The sequence below is a fragment of the Halictus rubicundus genome, chromosome 6, assembly GCF_050948215.1.
Source record: "Halictus rubicundus isolate RS-2024b chromosome 6, iyHalRubi1_principal, whole genome shotgun sequence".
Classification (NCBI taxonomy): domain Eukaryota; kingdom Metazoa; phylum Arthropoda; class Insecta; order Hymenoptera; family Halictidae; genus Halictus; species Halictus rubicundus.
The window spans coordinates 11,665,667-11,688,343 of record NC_135154.1 but is presented as its reverse complement, the minus strand read 5'-3'; the positions used below and the strand labels follow the sequence as shown (position 1 = coordinate 11,688,343).

Genomic DNA, 22,677 nt, shown 5'->3' with positions numbered 1-22,677 from the left:
CGCGTGACGCATTCGTCCCTGTCATGCATACTCAAGTACTGGCAGAGTGAGGGTAACTTTTTCCTCTCGATCCGTGCTCCCTCACCTCATCTGGCGTCACTGGTGCTCAGGCCTGCCTTATACAGAAGCGCGGAAAGTAGGGACAGACGGAGCCGTCACTTCTTCCACCTGCCCCGCCAAAATCCCTGAACACCACCTTGTCAACTCTGAATACGTCTAATACGTCAAACAGTAATAAACTCTGAATACGTCGAAATCCTTATGGCCCCGCAGCCCCTCCGCCTTGCTCGCAGCATTGTCGCCAGACCGGGAAAATTGAGGAGAATACAGTTACCCTCTCTCTGTCAGTACCGGATTAGTCACGTGACATTATGAATTATGCACGGCAGGGAGACATGACTTGATCTGGTGAAAAATATTCTCCATTTAAAGATCCAAATGAAATGCTATCACAAATTTTATTTTAAGACTTTTTCTTACAAAAAATATGTTTCGTTCCCGAGAAGTCTCGATATATGTCTAAAATTGAAAAATTTGCTACTTGCTATTTGAAACAGTATGTACTGTATAATCACGAATATTTATGTCAATGTGGAAGTCGGGTAATTACATATAATTAAACGTATAATTTCTATTGTAGTTTTTTTATTAATTACATCATTTTTTTGTATTTTTCATATATCTTGCTCGAAATATTTTCGATAACATACTATATAAACAAATAAAAGCCGAAATGGCAGATACTTGGATACAATTTAAACCAAAAATTAATGGGTATATTAATACATAATTTCAACGATATCTACGTGTACAAACCAAAGATGATACAACGTATTACTTACCAGCACTATTTTCATCATAAAAAGAGAAACTAATAGAACATTGCGAATATGGACACAGGTGGGCTCTATTCTCAGTCTCTTCTATGATTTTAATTTGTGACATCGACTTTTACCTTGCTTGTAAAATACAAAAACAGTTCTTCATTAGCGAAATGCCTATTTAATTGTGGAATTCTCAAGTGACCTTTGGCTTTAAAAAGACCATTAGAAAACCACTGGTGAGTAAAGTGCTAAGTTTAATTACTATTAATGATTCGCACATGCAGATATAACAAATAGTGCTTCAAAAAACTGTCGACAAATATGTAATCGGGACACATTATTGTAGGAACCATGTTGTTAATTGAAGGTGAAGACATTTCCGAAGCTTCCGGATCAGGCCCTAGGTACCACGTTATCCGTAAACCTAACAGCTATTTCCAGCGTGGCCATATTTGCGGTGAGAAATTGTTGCAGTGTTTCTACACCAGTCCGTGGTTGACGATCGAATGGATAACCCATGGGACGCGCGTCAGGATACTTTCTGTCTCTCAAACCACAGAAACTACTGGCATCCGCACAACCAGTCGGCTCATCCTGTTGAATCTAAACAATCGAGAAACAATCTTTTTCATTATATTGTTTACTATCGCAGCAATAGACTTGACCTCATTTTAAAGCTCGACGATTCTACTTTCGCACAACATTAATCATTTCATATTTAAAAGAAAAAATGCTATCAGTTGAAACCTCTGTAAAAACATTTAAATATTTCCTTCGTAAATGAATCTTCCTCAGATTTTACGACAGATTTTACTATTTTATGGAACAAACACTAGTTCATGTGACAAAGGGTCTACTGTATAGGGTGTAAAATATACTCACAACGTCACCGCTGTAATCCGACACCATAACGAAAAGTTCCATGCGAAAACCTGCTGTGGTTCCTTTAGGTACTAGCATATGTTGTGGCCATCCGCATCCACAGAAATTGAAAAGTTCCAAGCTGTCTCCACTCAGCGGTCTGTTCTCGTCCAAATTACGGAATGTTCTTTCAAAAGGTATAGTTACCGAAGATCCGGTTGACTTCTGCTCAATGGTGTTTTGTCCTGGCCGCACTATAACGTAACAGGCGACGCAAAGTTAAGAATACGTGATTGACTAGAAAACAGTAACATTCGCAAAGCAAAGTAAAAAGTTAATGCAGTACAAAATAGTGGAATATACGAGCAAAAGCTCGTGGATACAGTTTCAACTTCGTACGTCTACTTGTTTAAAAATAATAAGAAATGGGATACGCTTTGTTCGTATATGTAAAAGCTTATAAGTTTACGGAATCAGCAAATTAATAGACTGATACACCCTCTAGAATGTTCGTGACTCTGTTCTTGTATTTTACCTTCCGGAAATATGAAAATAACCGCATTATTTATAGGATGACCAGACACAATGAAAGCAACATACGTGTCACGGTGAACTTGTCCATCTCGATCATCAAATTCCTTTGATACCTGAAAGTGAAAGGTAGCCCACGTTCGTCTTCCTTGGGAGCAATGAAGATGCGCACCGTTCCCCGTTTTGGTGCGTCAGTGCGATTGTTAACAATAATTGTGTACGTGAAGTCGGTGTGGTTCAGGTGGGTAAATTTAGCAAGCACTGCTCCCCGAGGTGTGAAGTCAAGTCCTCGAGACAAGTCCACAACGCTCTGAGTCCAGAAGGTGTTCAAAACGTTGCGTTGCTGATTCGTTGTCACTCGAAGATCGTCTATTTCGACGCACGGGTAATCCAACTACAAACACCGCGAGAAAATACATTAGCAACCTAAATGGGGTGGCCAGTTCACTGAACGAACGGAATTGAACGGAAGGTTAATCATTTCAAGGATAAGGTAAAATTTTCATTTCCCCTCGTAAAATTCATATTTCTCACTGATAACTAGAACGCGGATCTTTATGCATTTATCGCACATGACAATTTTCAAAAAATGCTATAATATAAAATTCCATAGAATTTGGTACGATTTTTATTTATTTCAGATCTATAAAGGTCACTACTACTGAAAATTAGAATTTATTTGTTTCGACTTTCCTAAAATTTGCGGACAAAAATTGAAAATTGCATAAACATCCGCAGTCTACTGATAACAAATTCTATATGTGCTGACCTGTTGAACAGTATATTCTGGCAGAGTGTTTTTGTATTCCTGGAAAACGTCGTCGACGAAAGCGTGCCATCTATAGAATATCGGATCCCTCATGGCAGTAGCAGAATCCCCCATGATACTGAAATTTTCCTAAAAGTAACATTTCATGAAATTATATATTTATTAACATAAAATAAAAAAAATTATCCACGTTCAACTCGTTCAAATTATTACAAAAGAAATAAATGTCTGTACGACTTCTATATCTTGTAATTAATGCAAACAATGTTTACTTTGTATAAGAATCCGCAGTTTACTTATGAGCAAAATTCAGTATCGGTGGTGTCGAATTACGACACTTTACGATTGCGGTGATTACACTGGTGCAATTTGATTACTCGTTATTCGAATAATTTGAATGAAATTATTTACCAAATAATGATGATCCGGATCATGGCAATAAGAAATAGCAACATGGCCTAAATTATGAATATCTCCATATACGCTTCTATTAGGGGACAGAATACTGGCTTCCATGATGTTCCCCAATATATCGATGCCGTCCTTTTCGGTCAAAGGTACTCGCTCGCCTCTCATGTTGATCACCGATCCGGTATGTATAGCTTCGTAAATGCGATCGCGCCATCTTTCTAGATCCTGGATATCGAAATCCAACTGATCCACGGGACGATTGATATCTTTCAGAACGGCACCGCTTGGACGAGCAGGCCATGTACGTGCAGCGACGATAGAGTCCAACTTTGGGAAACAAGCTTCGGGAATCGGTTCGCGCCAATTAAGAAAGCGTTTCACGCGTCCAAGACGATTGCACAGACGCTCGCAGTTGTACCTAAAAGTGTCACAGATGAGTTGTCTTTAACATGTAATATTAAATCGATCGTTACCACTTTTAACACATTTGTGTAGGGGAGATTGAGGTTATTAGTGATAGGTAGACTGCGGAGTTTATGCATTTATGACAAAAATGGGCAGCCACAATTTAAAGCAGCGGACATATTAAAAAGATTTAAGGATATCAGCGTTTTGGTTTCAAATCAATAAAATAATTAAAAGAAGAAATACATTTTTATTTCGCTCCTGCGTCTTGCAATCGTCTTGCAAACATTTTTTGTTTTGCATAAAGATCCGCAGTCTAGTGATAGGGATTGAAAGTACAGGGCCGTCGAGATAAATCCGGATATTTTCGGGCAGTACTACAAATAAGATGAAGGTAGTTCAAATGTAAGCAAAGCAGTTGTCGATAAGGTTGTCTCATTAGAAAGGGTGTCCCAAAAATGCACTTCCGTAAATGGAGCGATTCCTAACGCCATTTCGAGTAACATTTTCCCTTGCGAAAATGTTCTCCGCGGCTTTGTTAAGGCGTAACTAACGAATAACACGGACCAATCAGAGCGCGGCAACACCTTTGCACAAACTGCCGAGCTATAGTGACATTTATATAATATTGACATTTTCTTGGAATTTGAACTGTTTTTTCGTGATTCAATGTCTTCTTCGGATTCACCTCGACGACACAGTAGAGTCTATATTATTAACAGAGTTCGTGCTTTTAGTATACTTGTAGACATACCGCGCTATAATTTGTTGGTGCATATAGTAGAAAAGTTCACCCCGGCGATCTTTGTTCACAATTTCAAGGTTCTCTCCGGACGGGTAGACCAAATGCCAATGCCAATGGTGCAAATTGATGCCAATATCTTCTCTCCAGTATGCAACACGATGCTCTTCGTCGAGATCTGTGGCAGTGTAATCTCGAGGAATCTCTATTGGGATCTAGGTTCAACGAAAACATTTCAACTTTAATGAGATCTCTTGACCTATGAGTGTAAAGATCATCAAAATGTTCATTTATTTATTTTCTCGTAGCATAGCCTCGTACCCTTGATCCTGGAGGCACAAGATTAGCTTCCTCCTGGGCCCTAGTAAATATTCCACCATCAACGAATTTATTCGGAAATACTTCGGACAATGGTGGTATTGGTAGATCCTTTATATCTGGACGATGTAATATTGCTACTGACAGAGCATAGATAAACATGTTGGGATTCACACGATCACGACAGTAAACTGCCACAGATAACAAGTCCTCGGACGTCTTCATGCCTGTAAAATATATATCATTAATAGTGGTTAAATAGGAGGGCGTGTGAATATATTTATCTAATCTGAATCGAAATACTAGTATACAAGAGTATAGTATACATATAGTAACTGTTTGTGAAAAGATTTAAAAATACAGGTAGTTAAAACAGGGAGCAATGAATTAATCAGTCCTATTAAATTCATTCTATTTGTGATAATTAAACGTATATTCGAATCGCTAGGTTTTTTAATCCGTCTGCAAATTTTACATATTTATGCTATTGAATCGAAATTCGTCCTAACTGTAGGACAGTACACGGTAAATCTTTTGCTTCAAAGGTGAATCTTTTTTGTATGACACAAGATTCTCCGACAAATATATATCTATGATATCTAGACTGCGGATATTTATGCATTTATGACTTATGAAAATGTTTAAAAAATGCTATGATATAAAATTCGATAGAATTTAGCACGATTCTCATTTGTTTTGGATCTACAGAGGCTGTTCCCATGAAAGAGAGTTTTTTATTTCATTCCATTTTCTGGAAATTTGTTCGCAAAAATTGGAAATTGCATAAACATCGGCAGTCTAATGATAACATTATGAATATACAACACTATTTTAGATTTTTAATATGCCCTCAAATAACTTTTTCAACGATCGTATTCACAATTTTAATCGAACATTTGAGATGAACGATAGTGTAATGAGTAGATTGAAGGTTTTATGCATTTATGACGAGAAATGAGTGCTTCAGATGCACAGTAGTAAAAATTTCCCAAGAATTTTAAGGTACAACTTATTAAGGTAACTAGAAAATTAATGACTTAAATTACTTATTAATGTTCATACAGGAAGAAATAAGTTTCTCTCCAACGTACACTTCTCGCAATCGAGATAAACAATTTTTATTTTGCACAAAAATCCGCAATCTAGTAATGCGTAAAATTAGTGTAAATCGTATAGAATAGTACGAACCCATGAAAATATCAATAAGACGTCCTGCATATTTTCGATGCGAGGGAATGAACAGCGAAAAAGGCACAAGCCGACCCAATTGCATAGGAAAACTAAGATCCGGAAGAGTAATCTGTTTCACTTGAAGTTTAGACTCGGTTTCATCGGAGAAACGATTGAATATTTGGGTCGCTACAGGACGGTATCTGTCAGACTAGAAAAACAAACGCAACAGCACATTATTATACCACAAACAGGGCAATTCCATTAAAAACACAATTTTTTAATTCCACACATTATTCTATAATATTTCTCTATCGCACTGCCATTATACTATTCAAACTCTAAGCGATTCACAAAACTATTATTATATAGAAATTAATCAAATGAGAAATAAAAAAAGAACACATAGCATTACTTACCAAGTAATCAGCTGGTATGTCGAAAACGACTTTCTTCTCTCCCTTGGGTACACAGACCGGTTCAGCAGGTCGATCAAACAAGCACAAAATACCCGATCTAATGTCTGTCATCTTAACGAATTATTTGTTGGCGAAGCCAAGAAGCGGAAATAACGAAATACGTAACAATCGCGCACAACTGTATTGTCGTGAATGTACGTTTTTTTGTTGTAACTTCACTGTGATTTATTAATAATATATAACGCCTGAAGAGGGATGAAGTGTACCGACACGATCAGAAGTAAATATGCTAGAAAGTCGACACAATCTGGCCTTTATAAGAAAATGCTCCAGGAAACGGCGGTCTCGTCGTAGACCACAAAATCCGTCACCCCTGTCTAAGCTAATCAAAACTAACGCTGATTACCGACATGTCATCCACTGTATTCCGTTCTTCATATTTCCTGTTTTCAAAGGAAATGGATTATCACTAAACATGGGTAATTATACTTGAAGAGTGCATATTTCTATTATACGGGTCATGATATTATTTTCCGAGTTACTTAAAATTATATATAATTTGTATAAATTATACATCATATTATCACTATATGCCTAGTTGTTAAACCTGTAACGAGGAGGCCGATTGAATCCAATGTGATGTAATGTTAATTGGTTGGTCTATGAAACTTTGTTTTACTGTGACAACTAGCCCTGGGAATGAGGTTTTCCTTAATTTGTAGGGAAAACATGTGACAAATAAAAAAGTAAAATTCAATGCGATGTTGGTTTTTATCACAGTTTTTATTTGTTTGACTTTTCTGGCATATGTATCTGTAAAACATAATTTCTCCAGATACTTTTCTAACCGATTAAACATTGAATAACAGAAGAAGGTACTATACAATGGTTTTGTATACTTGTACCATAAGTTAATGTAGACTTCGTGTTTTTTTTTTTTGCTTTTTATGACTTGCAATTAGTTGTAGATTGATCCTCGAGATTAAAATTACCCTTCACCTTTCGAACTGTGTTAATATTTTTTGCTTTCTTAACATATCTCAAATTTTAGAAATCGTCATTATAGTTGACATTATATTCGTTAAAGTCGGCATACGCTAGACACAGAAACCACGTTATTGAGAGCTAGGTATGTACCTTCGTAGCTACTTTCTCCATGGCAACGATGCTTGCTGGAAAGGGTGAGTGGGCATTACGGTGCGGAAAGGTATATTTCAATTGTGACAAACGTGCTCAGCAGAGTCGCCAGATCAAAGCTTGTTCCCCCACCCTAACTTCCTCTTCTACCGCGTTATTGTCCCATGCTTCCTCCACAGCCTGGTCGCGCGACGCATTCGTCCCTGTCATGCATACTCAAGTACTGGCAGAGTGAGGGTAACTTTTTCCTCTCGATCCGTGCTCCCTCACCTCATCTGGTGTCACTGGTGCTCAGGCCTGCCTGATACAGAAGCGCGGAAAGTAGGGACAGACGGAGCCTTCACTTCTTCCACCTGCCCCGCCAAAATCCCTGAACACCTCCTTGTCAACTCTGACTACGTCTAATACGTCAAACAGTAATAAACTCTGAATACGTCGAAATCCTTATGGCCCCGCAGCCCCTCCGCCTTGCTCGCAGCATTGTCGCCAGACCGGGAAAATTGAGGAGAATACAGTTACCCTCTCTCTGTCAGTACCGGATTAGTCACGTGACATTATGAATTATGCACGGCAGGGAGACATGACTTGATCTGGTGAAAAATATTCTCCATTTAAAGATCCAAATGAAATGCTATCACAAATTTTATTTTAAGACTTTTTCTTACAAAAAATATGTTTCGTTCCCGAGAAGTCTCGATATATGTCTAAAATTGAAAAATTTGCTACTTGCTATTTGAAACAGTATGTACTGTATAATCACGAATATTTATGTCAATGTGGAAGTCGGGTAATTACATATAATTAAACGTATAATTTCTATTGTAGTTTTTTATTAATTACATCATTTTTTTTTTGTATTTTTCTTATATCTTGCTTGAAGTATTTTCGATAACATACTATATAAACAAATAAAAGCCGAAATGGCAGATACTTGGATACAATTTAAACCAAAAATTAATGGGTATATTAATACATAATTTCAACGATATCTACGTGTACAAACCAAAGATGATACAACGTATTACTTACCAGCACTATTTTCATCATAAAAAGAGAAACTAATAGAACATTGCGAATATGGACACAGGTGGGCTCTATTCTCAGTCTCCTCTATGATTTTAATTTGTGACATCGACTTTTACCTTGCTTGTAAAATAAAAAAACGGTTCTTCATCAGCGAAATGCCGAGGAAGTGGAAGAGTGGAGTTTAGTTGTGGAATTCTCAAGTGACCTTTGGTTTTAAAAAGACCATTAGAAAACCACTGGTGAGTAAAGTCCTAAGTTTAATTACTATTAATGATTCGCACATGCAGATAGAACAAATAGTTCTTCAAAAAACTGTCGACAAATAAGTAATCGGGACACATTATTGTAGGAACCATGTTAATTGAAGGTCAAGACATTTCCGAAGCTTCCGGATCTGGCCCTAGGTACCACGTTATCCGTAAACCTAACAGCTATTTCCGTGATGGCCATATTTGCGGTGAGAAATTGTTGCAGTGTTTCTACACCAGTTCGTGGTTGACGATCGAATGGATATCCCATGGGACGCGCGTCAGGATACTTTCTGTCCCTCAAACCACAGAAAGTAATGGCATCCGCACAACCAGTCGGCTCATCCTGTTGAATCTAAGCATCGAGAAACAATCCTTTTCATTATATTGTTTGCCTTGAATTCGCGATTTACTATCGCAGCAATAGACTTGACCTCATTTTAAAGCTCGAAGATTCTACTTTCGCACAACATTAATCATTTCATATTTAAAAGAAAAAATGCTATCAGTTGAAACCTCTGTAAAAACATTTAAATATTTCCTTCGTAAATGAATCTTCCTCAGATTTTACGACAGATTTTACTATTTTATGGAACAAACACTAGTTCATGTGACAAAGGGTCTACTGTATAGGGTGTAAAATATACTCACAACGTCACCGCTGTAATCCGACACCATAACGAAAAGTTCCATGGGAAAACCTGCTTTGGTTCCTTTAGGTACTAGCATATGCTGTGGCCATCCGCATCCACAGAAATTGAAAAGTTCCAAGCTGTCTCCACTCAGCGGTCTGTTCTCGTCCAAATTACGGAATGTTCTTTCAAAAGGTATAGTTACCGAAGATCCGGTTGACTTCTGCTCAATGGTGTTCTGTCCTGGCCGCACTATAACGTAACAGGCGACGCAAAATTAAGAATATGTGATTTACTAGAAAACAGTAACATTCGCAAAGCAAAGAAAAAAGTTAATACAGTACAAAATAGTGGAATATACGAGCAAATTTAGCTCGTGGATACAGTTTCAACTTCGTACGTCTAATTGTTTAAAAATAATAAGAAATGGGATACGCTTTGTTCGTATATGTAAAAGCGTATAAGTTTACGGAATCAGCAAATTAATAGACTGATACACCCTCTAGAATGTTCGTGACTTTGTTCTTGTATTTTACCTTCCGGAAATATGAAAATAACCGCATTATTTATAATATGACCAGACACAATGAAAGCAACATACGTGTCACGGTGAACTTGTCCATCTCGATCATCAAATTCCTTTGATGCCTGAAAGTGAAAGGTAGCCCACGTTCGTCTTCCTTGGGAGCAATGAAGATGCGCACCGTTCCCCGTTTTGGTGCGTCAGTGCGATTGTTAACAATAATTGTGTACGTGAAGTCGGAGTGGTTCAGGTGGGTAAATTTAGCAAGCACTGCTCCCCGAGGTGTGAAGTCAAGTCCTCGAGACAAGTCCACAACGCTCTGAGTCCAGAAGGTGTTCAAAACGTTGCGTTGCTGATTCGTTGTCACTCGAAGGTCGTCTATTTCGATGCCCGGGTAATCCAACTACAAACACCGCGAGAAAATACATTAGCAACCTAAATGGGGTGGCCAGTTCACTGAACGAACGGAATTGAACGGAAGGTTAATCATTTCAAGGATAAGGTAAAATTTTCATTTCCCCTCGTAAAATTCATATTTCTCACTGATAACTAGAACGCGGATCTTTATGCATTTATCGCACATGACAATTTTCAAAAAATGCTATAATATAAAATTCCATAGAATTTAGTACGATTTTTATTTATTTCAGATCTATAAAGGTCACTACTACTGAAAATTAGAATTTATTTGTTTCGACTTTCCTAAAATTTGCGGACAAAAATTGAAAATTGCATAAACATCCGCAGTCTACTGATAACAAATTCTATATGTGCTGACCTGTTGAACAGTATATTCTGGCAGAGTGTTTTTGTATTCCTGGAAAACGTCGTCGACGAAAGCGTGCCATCTATAGAATATCGGATCCCTCATGGCAGTAGCAGAATCCCCCATGATACTGAAATTTTCCTAAAAGTAACATTTCATGAAATTATATATTTATTAACATAAAATAAAAAAATTATCCACGTTCACCTCGTTAAAATTATTACAAAAAGAAATAAATGTCTGTACGACTTCTATATCTTGTATTTAATGCAAACAATGTTTACTTCGTATAAGAATCCGCAGTTTACTTATGAGCAAAATTCAGTATCGGTGTTGTCGAATTACGACACTTTACGATTGCGGTGATTACACTGATGCAATTTGATTACTCGTTATTCGAATAATTTGAATAAAATTATTTACCAAATAACGATGATCCGGATCATGGCAATAAGAAATAGCAACATGGCCTAAATTATGAATATCTCCATATACGTTTGTATTAGGGGACAGAATACTGGCTTCCATGATGTTCCCCAATATATCGATGCCGTCCTTTTCGGTCAAAGGTACTCGCTCGCCTCTCGAATTGATCACCGATCCGGTATGTATAGCTTCGTAAATGCGATCGCGCCATCTTTCTAGATCCTGGATATCGAAATCCAACTGATCCACTGGACGATTGATATCTTTAAGGACGGCACCGCCTGGACGAGCAGGCCATGTACGTCCAGCGACGATAGAGTCCAACTTTGGGAAATAAGCTTCGGGAATCGGTTCGCGCCAATTAAGAAAGCGTTTCACGCGTCCAAGACGATTGCACAGACGCTCGCAGTTGTACCTAAAAGTGTCACAGATGAGTTGTCTTTAACATGTAATATTAAATCGATCGTTACCACTTTTAAAAGATTTGTGTAGGGGAGATTGAGGTTATTAGTGATAGGTAGACTGCGGATTTTATGCATTTATGACCAAAATGGGCAGCCACAATTTAAAGCAGTGGACATATTAAAAAGATTTAAGGATATCAGCGTTTTGGTTTCAAATCAATAAAATAATTAAAAGAAGAAATACATTTTTATTTCGCTCCTGCGTCTTGCAATCGTCTTGCAAACATTTTTTGTTTTGCATAAAGATCCGCAGTCTAGTGATAGGGATTGAAAGTACAGGGCCGTCGAGATAAATCCGGATATTTTCGGGCAGTACTACAAATAAGATGTAGGTAGTTCAAATGTAAGCAAAGCAGTTGTCGATAAGGTTGTCTCATTAGAAAGGGTGTCCCAAAAATGCACTTCCGTAAATGGAGCGATTCCTAACGCCATTTCGAGTAACATTTTCCCTTGCGAAAATGTTCTCCGCGGCTTTGTTAAGGCGTAACTAACGAATAACACGGACCAATCAGAGCGCGGCAACACCTTTGCACAAACTGCCGAGCTATAGTGACATTTATATAATATTGACATTTTCTTGGAATTTGAACTGTTTTTTCGTGATTCAATGTCTTCCTCGGATTCACTTCGACGACACAGTAGAGTCTATATTATTAACAGAGTTCATGCTTTTAGTATACTTGTAGACATACCGCGCCACAATTTGTTGGTGCATGTAGTAGAAAAGTTCCCCCCGGCGATCTTTCTTCACAATTTTAATGTTGCCTTCGAACGGGTAGACCAAATGCCAATGCCAATGGTGCAAATTGATGCCAATATCTTCTCTCCAGTATGCGACACGATGCTCTTCGTCGAGATCTGAGGCAGTGTAATCTCGAGGAATCTCAATTGGAATCTGCGATCAACGATAGTACTCGAATTTTAAAGAAACTCTTTCGCCTGGCTCGTTTCGCATATTGCGTAACATTTTTGGAAACACAATAACATTACAATACATTTACTTTTCGTATACTCGTGCGTATTTTTTTTACACATTGAGCACCACATATTCTCAATACATACTGCCAGATTATACAACAAGATGGATTCCGATTTTCATGTACGCAATTTTACGCAACATTGAATTGTGTGAGGAATTATTTTTTCGGTAGGGATACTTTAAAATATTCAAAATGAATATCTATAGTTGGCTGTACCAAACTGTGATCATAGTAGTAGAGGTAATAAATGTGTATGTGAATTAAGGTTTATAATATTGAATATTGATGATTCATTGAATAAGTTTAAATATTGATCTTGAATTGTAATTAGGTTAGATACATCTTGCACAATATATGAAATGGTATTGAATTTTATTACTCTGGATCCTGGAGGTACAAGATTGGCTTCCTCCTTAGCTCGAGAAAAAATTCCACCGTCGACATATTTATCCGGAAATACTTCAGTCAATGGTGGCACTGGCAGATCCTTTGTGTCTGGACGATGTAATATTGCTACTGACAGAGCATAGATAAACATGTTGGGATTCACACGATCGCGACAGTAAACTGCCACGGATAAGAAATCCTCGTACGTCCTCATGCCTGTAAAATATAACATTAAAAGTGGTTAAATAGGAGGGCGTGTAAATGTGTTTATCTAAACTGAATCAAAATACTTGTATACAAGAGTATAGTATACATATAGTAACTGTTTGTGAAAAGATTTAAAAATACAGGTAGTTAAAACAGGGAGCAATGAATTAATCAGTCCTATTAAATTCATTCTATTTGTGATAATTAAACGTATATTCGAATCGCTAGGTTGTTTAATCCGTCTGCAAATTTTACATATTTATGTTATTGAATCGAAATTCGTCCTAACTGTAGGACAGTACACGGTAAATCTTTTTTGTATGACACAGGATTCTCCGACAAATATATATCTATGATATCTAGACTGCGGATATTTATGCATTTATGACTTATGAAAATGTTTAAAAAATGCTATGATATAAAATTCGATAGAATTTAGCACGATTCTCATTTGTTTTGGATCTACAGAGGCTGTTCCCATGAAAGAGAGTTTTTTATTTCATTCCATTTTCTGGAAATTTGTCCGCAAAAATTGGAAATTGCATAAACATCGACAGTCTAATGATAACATTATGAATATACAACACTATTTTAGATTTTTAATATGCCCTCAAATAACATTCTCAACGATCGTATTCACAATTTTAATCGAACATTTGAGATGAACGATAGTGTAATGTGTAGATTGAAGGTTTTATGCATTTATGAAGAGAAATGAGTGCTTCAGATGCACAGTAGTAAAAATTTCCGAAGAATTTTAAGTTACAACTTATTAAGGTAACTAGAAAATTAATTACGTAAATTACTTATTAATGTTCATAGAAGAAGAAATAAGTTTCTCTGCAACATACACTTCTCGCAATCGAGATAAACAATTTTTATTCTGCACAAAAATCTGCAATCTAGTAATGCGTAAGATTAGTGTAAATCGTATAGAATAGTACGAACCCATGAAAATATCAATAAGACGTCCTGCATATTTTCGATGCGAGGGAATGAACAGCGAAAAAGGCACACGCCGACCCAATTGCATAGGAAAACTAAGATCCGGAAGAGTAATCTGTTTCACTTGAAGTTTAGACTCGGTTTCATCGGAGAAACGATTGAATATTTGGGTCGCTACAGGACGGTATCTGTCGGACTAGAAAAACAAACGTAACAGCACATTATTATACCACAAACAGGGCAATTCCATCAAAAACACAATTTTTTAATTCCACACATTATTCTATAATATTTCTCTATCGCACTGCCATTATACTATTCAAACTCTAAGCGATTCACAAAACTATTATTATATAGAAATTAATCAAATGAGAAATAAAAAAAGAACACATAGCATTACTTACCAAGTAATCAGCTGGTATGTCGAAAGCGACTTTCTTCTCTCCCTTGGGTACATAGACCGGTTCAGCAGGTCGATCGAACAAGTACAAAATACCCGATCTATTGTCTGCCATCTTAACGAATTATTTGTTGGCAAAGCCAAGAAGCGGCAATAACGAAGTACGTAACAATCGCGCCAACTGTATTTTCGTGAATGTACGTTTTTTTTTGTAACTTCACTGTGATGTATTAATAATATATAACGCCTGAAGAGGGATGAAGTGTACCGACACGATCAGAAGTAAATATGCTAGAAAGTCGACACAATCTGGCCTTTATAAGAAAATGCTCCAGGAAACGGCGGTCTCGTCGTAGACCACAAAATCCGTCACCCCTGTCTAAGCTAATCAAAACTAACGCTGATTACCGACATGTCATCCACTGTATTCCGTTCTTCATATTTCCTGTTTTCAAAGGAAATGGATTATCACTAAACATGGGTAATTATACTTGAAGAGTGCATATTTCTATTATACGGGTCATGATATTATTTTCCGAGTTACTTAAAATTATATATAATTTGTATAAATTATACATCATATTATCACTATATGCCTAGTTGTTAAACCTGTAACGAGGAGGCCGATTGAATCCAATGTGATGTAATGTTAATTGGTTGGTCTATGAAACTTTGTTTTACTGTGACAACTAGCCCTGGGAATGAGGTTTTCCTTAATTTGTTGGGAAAACATGTGACAAATAAAAAAGTAAAATTCAATGCGATGTTGGTTTTTATCACAGTTTTTATTTGTTTGACTTTTCTGGCATATGTATCTGTAAAACATAATTTCTCCAGATACTTTTCTAACCGATTAAACATTGAATAACAGAAGAAGGTACTATACAATGGTTTTGTATACTTGTACCATAAGTTAATGTAGACTTCGTGTTTTTTTTTTTTTGCTTTTTATGACTTGCAATTAGTTGTAGATTGATCCTCGAGATTAAAATTACCCTTCACCTTTCGAACTGTGTTAATATTTTTTGCTTTCTTAACATATCTCAAATTTTAGAAATCGCCATTGTAATTCACATTATATTCGTTAAAGTCGGCATACGCTAGACAGAGGAACCACGTTATTGAGCGCTAGGCTGAATTACATCCGTAAAATTAATGACCACGGATTGGGTTTTCATATTTTTAGTTAGAAATTCGGACAATGTTCCCACATTTTCACGAGGTTGACGATCGAACGGATACCCCATGGCACGTGCATCGGGATACTTCTTGTCCCTCAAGCCACAGTAACTGACGCCATCCTTGCAACAAGTCGATTCATCCTGTTCGACCTAAGCATTGAAAAATAGACCATTTTACTTCGATTGGTACCATTCGCTTCCGAAATACCATTCATATTTTACCGAGCTATATAACGATTTTCAACTGTGTCAATTCGGGGTATGGGCGTAACATTAGACTGTAGAATGTGTATGTACTTACGACGTCCTTAGTGTAATCTGACACCATAACAAAAAGTACCATAGGAAAGCCACCTTCGACGCCTTTAGATACTAGCAGATGTTGCGGCCAACCACATCCACAGAAATTGTCAGGTTTAGGACATTCCGTAGACTCTGTATCTCTCGGCGGGAACGTTTGTTCGAAAGGTATAGTTACCGAAGAGTCTGTTGACTTCTGTTGAATTACGTTCTGTCCCGGTTGCACTATAACGTAACGGATGATGAAGTTAAAAATATGTTGTATATTTTAGCCAAGTTTAAAATTTTAGCTAACGAAAATTTATTGTTAGATTGACGCAATTAGCTTCGTGTTCTGAAAACAATATTTCTGGTTTATCTTTTATTACATATTATTTAAAAATGTATTATGATTCAGCAAAAATCACATACAATCTCGAATTTATTTAATTTGTGAAATAAATAAAAAGAATGTATCGAAGAGAACCGAACGAGTTTATGTTATGATTAAATATTTATTGCTTAATCTAACTGATAGGTAATGATTCTTGATTAAGTTAATAAAGTTACTGAACTGAGTTATAACATTTATAAGTAGCTGTTCAAAATATACCTTTTTATCACTGTCTTTTATCTAAAATCAGTTAAATAATTATTTCAAAATAATAATCTCTACAGATATTATTATGTAACGTCATTTAAGATAACATGAATTGTTTCTGTTATTGAACGACGCCTTGAGAGAGTCGCGATTATCTTTGATCATTGAGCAATTATTAGGAGGTATTCTGATCTAGAACTTAAGAAAATCCGTTTCCTTATTGTATTATCATGAAGTATATGTTTTCGGAAAAATTAATTTCAATTTGCAAAAACAGCGAAGTTAAAAATGATTAAAGTAAGCATACAGAGATTTCTTTACGAGATTGTTTTCTGATATGGCTGACACGATATCTCAAGATGTCCGATAAACTTCAAAGAATCTTCAGCAGACTTGCCGCTATCACATCAAACAAAATTTGCAATAGACTTTGATTTTTTCAAATCTTTTACTATGCCAAAACCACCCTGTATTAAGTATACATGGTGTTCCAAAAATGTTCTACTTCCTTGAAAGGAGTGATTCTGAGGGTCATTTGAAGTAACTTTTTCCTTTGCGAAAATATTCTCCGGGGTTCTGTTAACGAGTTATTAACGAAAAACACATCGGTAATTGGTGGCACAATCGAATAGAGGGTGAGTCTGCATAACAAAAGAAGTCGAAAATGTAGAATAAAATTGTTTTCAATTTGAGGCCTTGTGTTTGAGAAAATCGAGTTCGAAAGAGTAAGAAGTAGCGCACTTATAGTACACTCGTGAGAGGTAACTAAACATGTAAATGGTAACATACGTGTAACAGAAAATTTGTCCATTTCGATCATCAAGTCCTTTTGTTTAGCAAAACTAAACGGTTGGTGACGTTCGTCTTCCGTCGGAGCGATGAAAATGCGAACGGTTCCCATTCTTGATTCGGTAGTGTTGTTGTTAACAGTGACCGTGTACGTAAAGTTAGTATGATTCAGGTGGGTGAACTTAACGCGTACTGGTTCTGGAGGCAACCAGTCAAGTCCAGATGCCAAATCTACTTCGCTCTTAGTCCAGAAGGTGTTTAAAACGTTGTCCCCGTTCTGCCCATCAGTTGTCAATTTAATACTCTCCACTTCGATACCCGGATAATCCAACTACAAACGCCATCGGAAAGTGTAATCAGTTAATATTTCTTTATCGTATACGTGGCCCGATCTTCTAATTAGTTTCTTCGCGATTAATTATAATTGTACATCATTCGGTATTACCTCGGAGACTTATGTTGTTTAATTTGCTTTATCGTTCCACACGTTTGCTACCACCGTTTGTGTGTGTGTGCTTAGCTAATACTTTTTATATATACACGTACTAACCTGTGCAACTGGATACGCTGGCAGAGTATTTTTATATTCGAGGAAAACATCGTTAATAAAACCATGCCATCTGTAGAATATGGGATCCCTCGGGGAAGTGGAATTATCACCCATAACGCCCATATATTCCTAAAAATACCATACGGACCATAACAAAACATTATTATTTCCACAACTGTAAACTTGATACTGGTCTTGAAATATATCAATTAATATGCTTTCCGAATTTGTCGCGAAGTCCCTTACAATCTCGTGAAGAGAAAAACATACGCTGCTACTTATGTTAAACCAAGATTACCGAGGTGACCTCTATCTCACGAATATTACCTTGTGACGATTGTCTGGATCATGGCAAAAAGAAATAGCAACATGGCCCATGTTATGAAGCTGGCCGTAAAAGCCTCCATTAGGAGACAAGATACTGGACTCCACGACATTCCCTAATATATTGATGCCGGTTTGTTCGGTCAATGGCACTTGCTCGCCATTTGTATTGATCACCGATCCGGTATGGATCGCGTTGAGTATGCGTTCGCGCCATCTTTCTAGATCCAGGATGGTGAACTCTGCATCATCTTCTGGTCGTTCTAGATCGCGAAGAACGGAGTCGCTAACACGAGCTGGCCATGTGCGACCAGTGCGACCGTCCAGAACTTTTGGAAAGTAGGCTTCAGTGATCGGCTCCCGCCAGTTAGTAAGACTCTTCACACGTCTCAGGTAGTTGCACAAACGTTCACAGTTATACCTAAACACGACAATTCGTATTTGACATCGAATAATAGGGAATATACGGAAGTGCATAAAAATATTTGTACACCATTTGAAAAGGAATAACTTTTTTACAATTGGACCAGAAGATTTGAAATTTCTTCAGACATTAGAAGAATTGATTTACCAAATAATGCGTCAAACAAATATGGTTAAATTTTTTCGTAGCTCACAGCAACATATTAGTAGTTTTCTATTCCGCATTCACCATTATATCGAACTCTATTCTATTTTAAAGAACGAGAGTAACCTACAAATCGTTTCTACGCGTCCACTTGTCAAGATGTTGCCATTGCTATATTATTAATTGCTTGAAATCCTGCTACTTTTATTTGAAACAGTTTCGCGTGTCGTTTGAAATAACGAAGATATTTCGGGTGGACAGATTTCGTGGGGCACATTGTATGTGTAACACGTACCGAGCCATAATTTGTTCATGCATGTAGTAGAAGAGTTCGCCCCGACGATCTTTGTCGACAATTGCCAGGTCCGCTGCGAACGGGTAAACCAAATGCCAATGCCAATGGTGCATATTGAAGCCAAGATCTTCCCTCCAGTATGCAAGACGATGTTCTATTTCAAGATCCGAAGCAGTGTGATCTCGAATAATTTCAACTACAGTCTATATTCAATAGAAAATATATAGGCTTGAAAGAAATCCTCCGAACTGTAAGTACTACGAAGTCAACATATCTTTCGCGTAATCATGCGAATCTGGTGTATACAGAGGGTTTATGTTAGTTACAATTTTGCTCGAAACTTCGGCTTTAAGAGGGCAAGCGTTACAAAATTTTTTTTTCTTTTCATTTTATTTTCAACTTACGGTCTCACCGCTTCAGAAACTCTCTGTTTCGTTTATGAACAAACTGACTAATTCTAATTCGAACCTTGAAAAAGCAAATCTCCGAAAAGAGGGTGATTCTATTTAAAAGATTAAGTCGAAAATATAAAATCAAGTTTGTTTATATGAGGCACTGTTTTCGAGAAAATCGAGTTTGAAAATTCGTGTGGCTCGAATTTTCTGACTGATCGCGCCATGATTAAACATGGGAATATGTTACTTACATCTGCGTGTGCACTGATTTCTGCGGGCAAAACATTTACGTTCTCCTTGATTTCAGTTAAAAGTCGATCATTAACAAATTTGTCCGGGAATATTTTATATAATGGTGGTACCGACAGATGCTTCGTCTCAGGATGATGTAAAATGGCTACTGAGAGAGCATACATAAACATTTCTGCGTTCAGATGGTCACGACAGTACACTGCTGTCGATAAAAAGTCCTCGTACGTCTTCGTGCCTATAAAACAAAATATTGTAATCCGTGCACAAGCATATTGTAACGTGTAGACTGCAGATCTTTATGCAACAGAAAAAATGTTTAACTCAATTTTAACACTAACTGTACCGAGCACAAAAATGTGACTAGTGTACCTTATTTTATAAAAATTACAAGATCATTTAGATTTCTCCCAATTTTTATAACAATATGTGGTCTAATGAAGAAATTCGATTAATCATTTACAATGGAAGCATCTTTGTAATTTCGACAATTATAAATTAAAAAATGGGAGACCGGCCATTTGAACGGTTGTGGTACGATTAGTGTTAAAGCAGAAGTGCTTTGACATAGATCGTGTAGGACTACTATATACCGTCAATTAAACCACTAAATACAGTTCAAATTATATCGTGTTTAGTGTCATTTTAATCAGAAAAGTGATACGAATAAGTTGGCGAAAGTCCCATAAAATTTAATGAAAAATAAAGAAGTTTTGTAAAAAAACATAAAGTAAAAAAAAGAAAGAAATTGCCGAAGCAGCTCGAGCTTCACGGTTCCTCGTGAGGTATGTCCCACAATGGAGGGGATAAGCGAACTGACTAAGATCGTGTATCGACCGTTCGGCTTAGATCAAGACTTTACTGTATACAACCTCTTCCAATAACGGTAAGAAATTGAAAAGAGTGTGGTAACATTCTTAAATTTTTCTAACGTCTTTACAGTTTGACATTTCATCCAACCGTTTTCATAAAAAATACATAAAATCCGCAGTCAAGCGACGTGTAATAATACGAAACGTGATTTGCTACAAACCCATGAAAATATCTATCAGTTTGCCTGCTAATTTTTGATGTGTTGGAATGAATAGCGAAAAAGGCTCGTGCCGACCCAATCGCATAAGATGTGTGAGATCTGGAGGAGTAATCGGTTTCACGCGAAGCTTATGCTCGATTTTGTCGGCAAAGCGGCGAAAGATTTGCATCGCTAAGGGTCGCAACTTTTCCGGCTAAAAAAAATGAAAAAAAAAAACAATTATTCAACGGGAGAATGTCGTCAACCCTCCGACGGCGAGGCTTGGGTCTATTTTGACCCAGAGCATTAAAATCGTCACTTAATTTGTCACTTGCCGACGATTGAATTAAATCCACAGCTGCTACATTAGGAACGATAGAAAGACTGACATGTCTACAGGAAGTACCGTTAAAAATATGTATCAAAAACTTGACGAACGAAGCAGTGATTAGTCTTAAACGTCAATATAGTGTTGTACAGTATACACGTATGAAAAGTTGTGAGAATGGTCCGCCGTCCGAGAGATAAAGATAATAGTTCCAGTTTTTACTATAACATTTTAAGATCCTACAATATCTTGCTGCAATATTTTACTGTTTCAAAAAAAGTCGTAGACGTTTCAGCACTATCGAATCGCTTAAAAAATGATTCTCATCAAGAGTTACTGTCACTGAATATGAATTTATTCATATTGAAATTAACTGGATCACATCGTAAGGTAAAAACCTTCGTATCAAATAACTAACAATTGTTAGTAATCGCTTTTATGAATGAAACAATTAAAAACTTGTGCAAAACGCACAAAATCTTCGTGGCATTCAACGTGTTACATGCGACAGCATTGAATTCAATAAAAAATTAAAAGAAAAATGACACAGAAATACTTACCAAATAATTAGCCGGTATATCAAAAGCGATCTTTTTCATCCCCTTAGGCATGTAGACCGGTTCGAGAGGTCGGTAAAATAAGTACAAAATTGCCGATTTGTCGATTGCCATCTTGAATACTTTCTCGACGAACTCCAAAAGCAAAAATTACTGAAATCCAATGGAATAAAGGAAGTGTTCACTCGAACGCGATCGAAAGTGATCTGCAGAGTCGAGGAAATCCTTCCTTTAAATAAATGTTCGAAACAACAAACAAAGATAGCGTATTTTCATGTTTTACTTGCAGACATGAAGATAGTACTTGTATTTGATTTGAAATTTACCGAAACAAATTGATGTTGGCGCAAGGTCATTATCTTTCGTTCGTAGTATTCAATCATGCCGCCCGATGTACCGTGACACATACATAATTATGCACTTAGCATTACACTTGCAGGATCATTATTCTGAAAACTGTCCATCGTTTAACAATTTTCATCGAGCACTTTGAAGATACAATTTGTGTACTATTTATCTGGATACTTTTAACTCTCCAAAATTATCATAAATCTACATAATACAATCGAAATCCTCAAGACCGATCGATTTGCCGTAAACAAACAGTCGTGGACAAAAGAAAGTCCAAGCACACTTCAAAGGCGGCATCCAATATTTTTGCGGAAAAAGAAAAAGTTGAAAAATCCCACTGAAAATTTCTGGACAATCTTATATGAGCACATTAAGTGTCCGGCCTTTAAGTGCCCGTGTTAACAAAGAATTATGCGTGGAAAGCAACAAAAAAAGAAAAAAAATATGTGATGTACTTTTCCAGTCAATCAACTAGAGAACTTAATTGCAACTATACCAAAATATGCTACAAACTGTGACAGACAGTAACGGAGGTCCCACAAAGTACTAAAACTGGTAAAATGTTTAAATATTAACATTATAATCATAAAAATCTAGAATTAAACTT

General features: G+C 36.8%; 3 protein-coding genes across 3 annotated transcripts; all 3 read right to left on the bottom strand.

The window, feature by feature from the left end:
* Nucleotides 1–529: 529 nt before the first annotated feature.
* On the bottom strand, nt 530–5,090 carry LOC143355233 (phenoloxidase 1-like). Its single transcript, XM_076789887.1, has 7 exons — nt 4,865–5,090; nt 4,556–4,758; nt 3,397–3,814; nt 2,986–3,114; nt 2,286–2,610; nt 1,707–1,939; nt 530–1,427 (listed from the first exon to the last, which is right to left on the bottom strand). The coding sequence occupies exons 1-7, from the start codon at nt 5,084–5,086 to the stop codon at nt 1,218–1,220; spliced, it is 1,740 nt and encodes a 579-aa protein (XP_076646002.1). The 5' UTR covers nt 5,087–5,090; the 3' UTR covers nt 530–1,217.
* Nucleotides 5,091–5,824: 734 nt separating this feature from the next.
* LOC143354861 (phenoloxidase 2-like) lies at nt 5,825–7,017 on the bottom strand. The gene is made up of 3 exons (XM_076789237.1): nt 6,451–7,017; nt 5,953–6,242; nt 5,825–5,882 (listed from the first exon to the last, which is right to left on the bottom strand). The coding sequence occupies exons 1-3, from the start codon at nt 6,559–6,561 to the stop codon at nt 5,825–5,827; spliced, it is 459 nt and encodes a 152-aa protein (XP_076645352.1). The 5' UTR covers nt 6,562–7,017.
* Nucleotides 7,018–8,314: 1,297 nt separating this feature from the next.
* LOC143354860 (uncharacterized) lies at nt 8,315–22,647 on the bottom strand. The gene is made up of 19 exons (XM_076789236.1): nt 22,046–22,647; nt 21,723–21,854; nt 20,856–21,048; nt 19,825–20,060; nt 19,179–19,381; nt 18,319–18,736; nt 17,992–18,120; nt 17,442–17,772; nt 16,074–16,297; nt 15,713–15,922; nt 14,596–14,706; nt 14,195–14,387; nt 13,032–13,255; nt 12,365–12,567; nt 11,206–11,623; nt 10,795–10,923; nt 10,095–10,419; nt 9,513–9,745; nt 8,315–9,216 (listed from the first exon to the last, which is right to left on the bottom strand). The coding sequence occupies exons 1-19, from the start codon at nt 22,124–22,126 to the stop codon at nt 8,971–8,973; spliced, it is 4,239 nt and encodes a 1,412-aa protein (XP_076645351.1). The 5' UTR covers nt 22,127–22,647; the 3' UTR covers nt 8,315–8,970.
* Between the last annotated feature and the right edge of the window lie 30 nt (nt 22,648–22,677).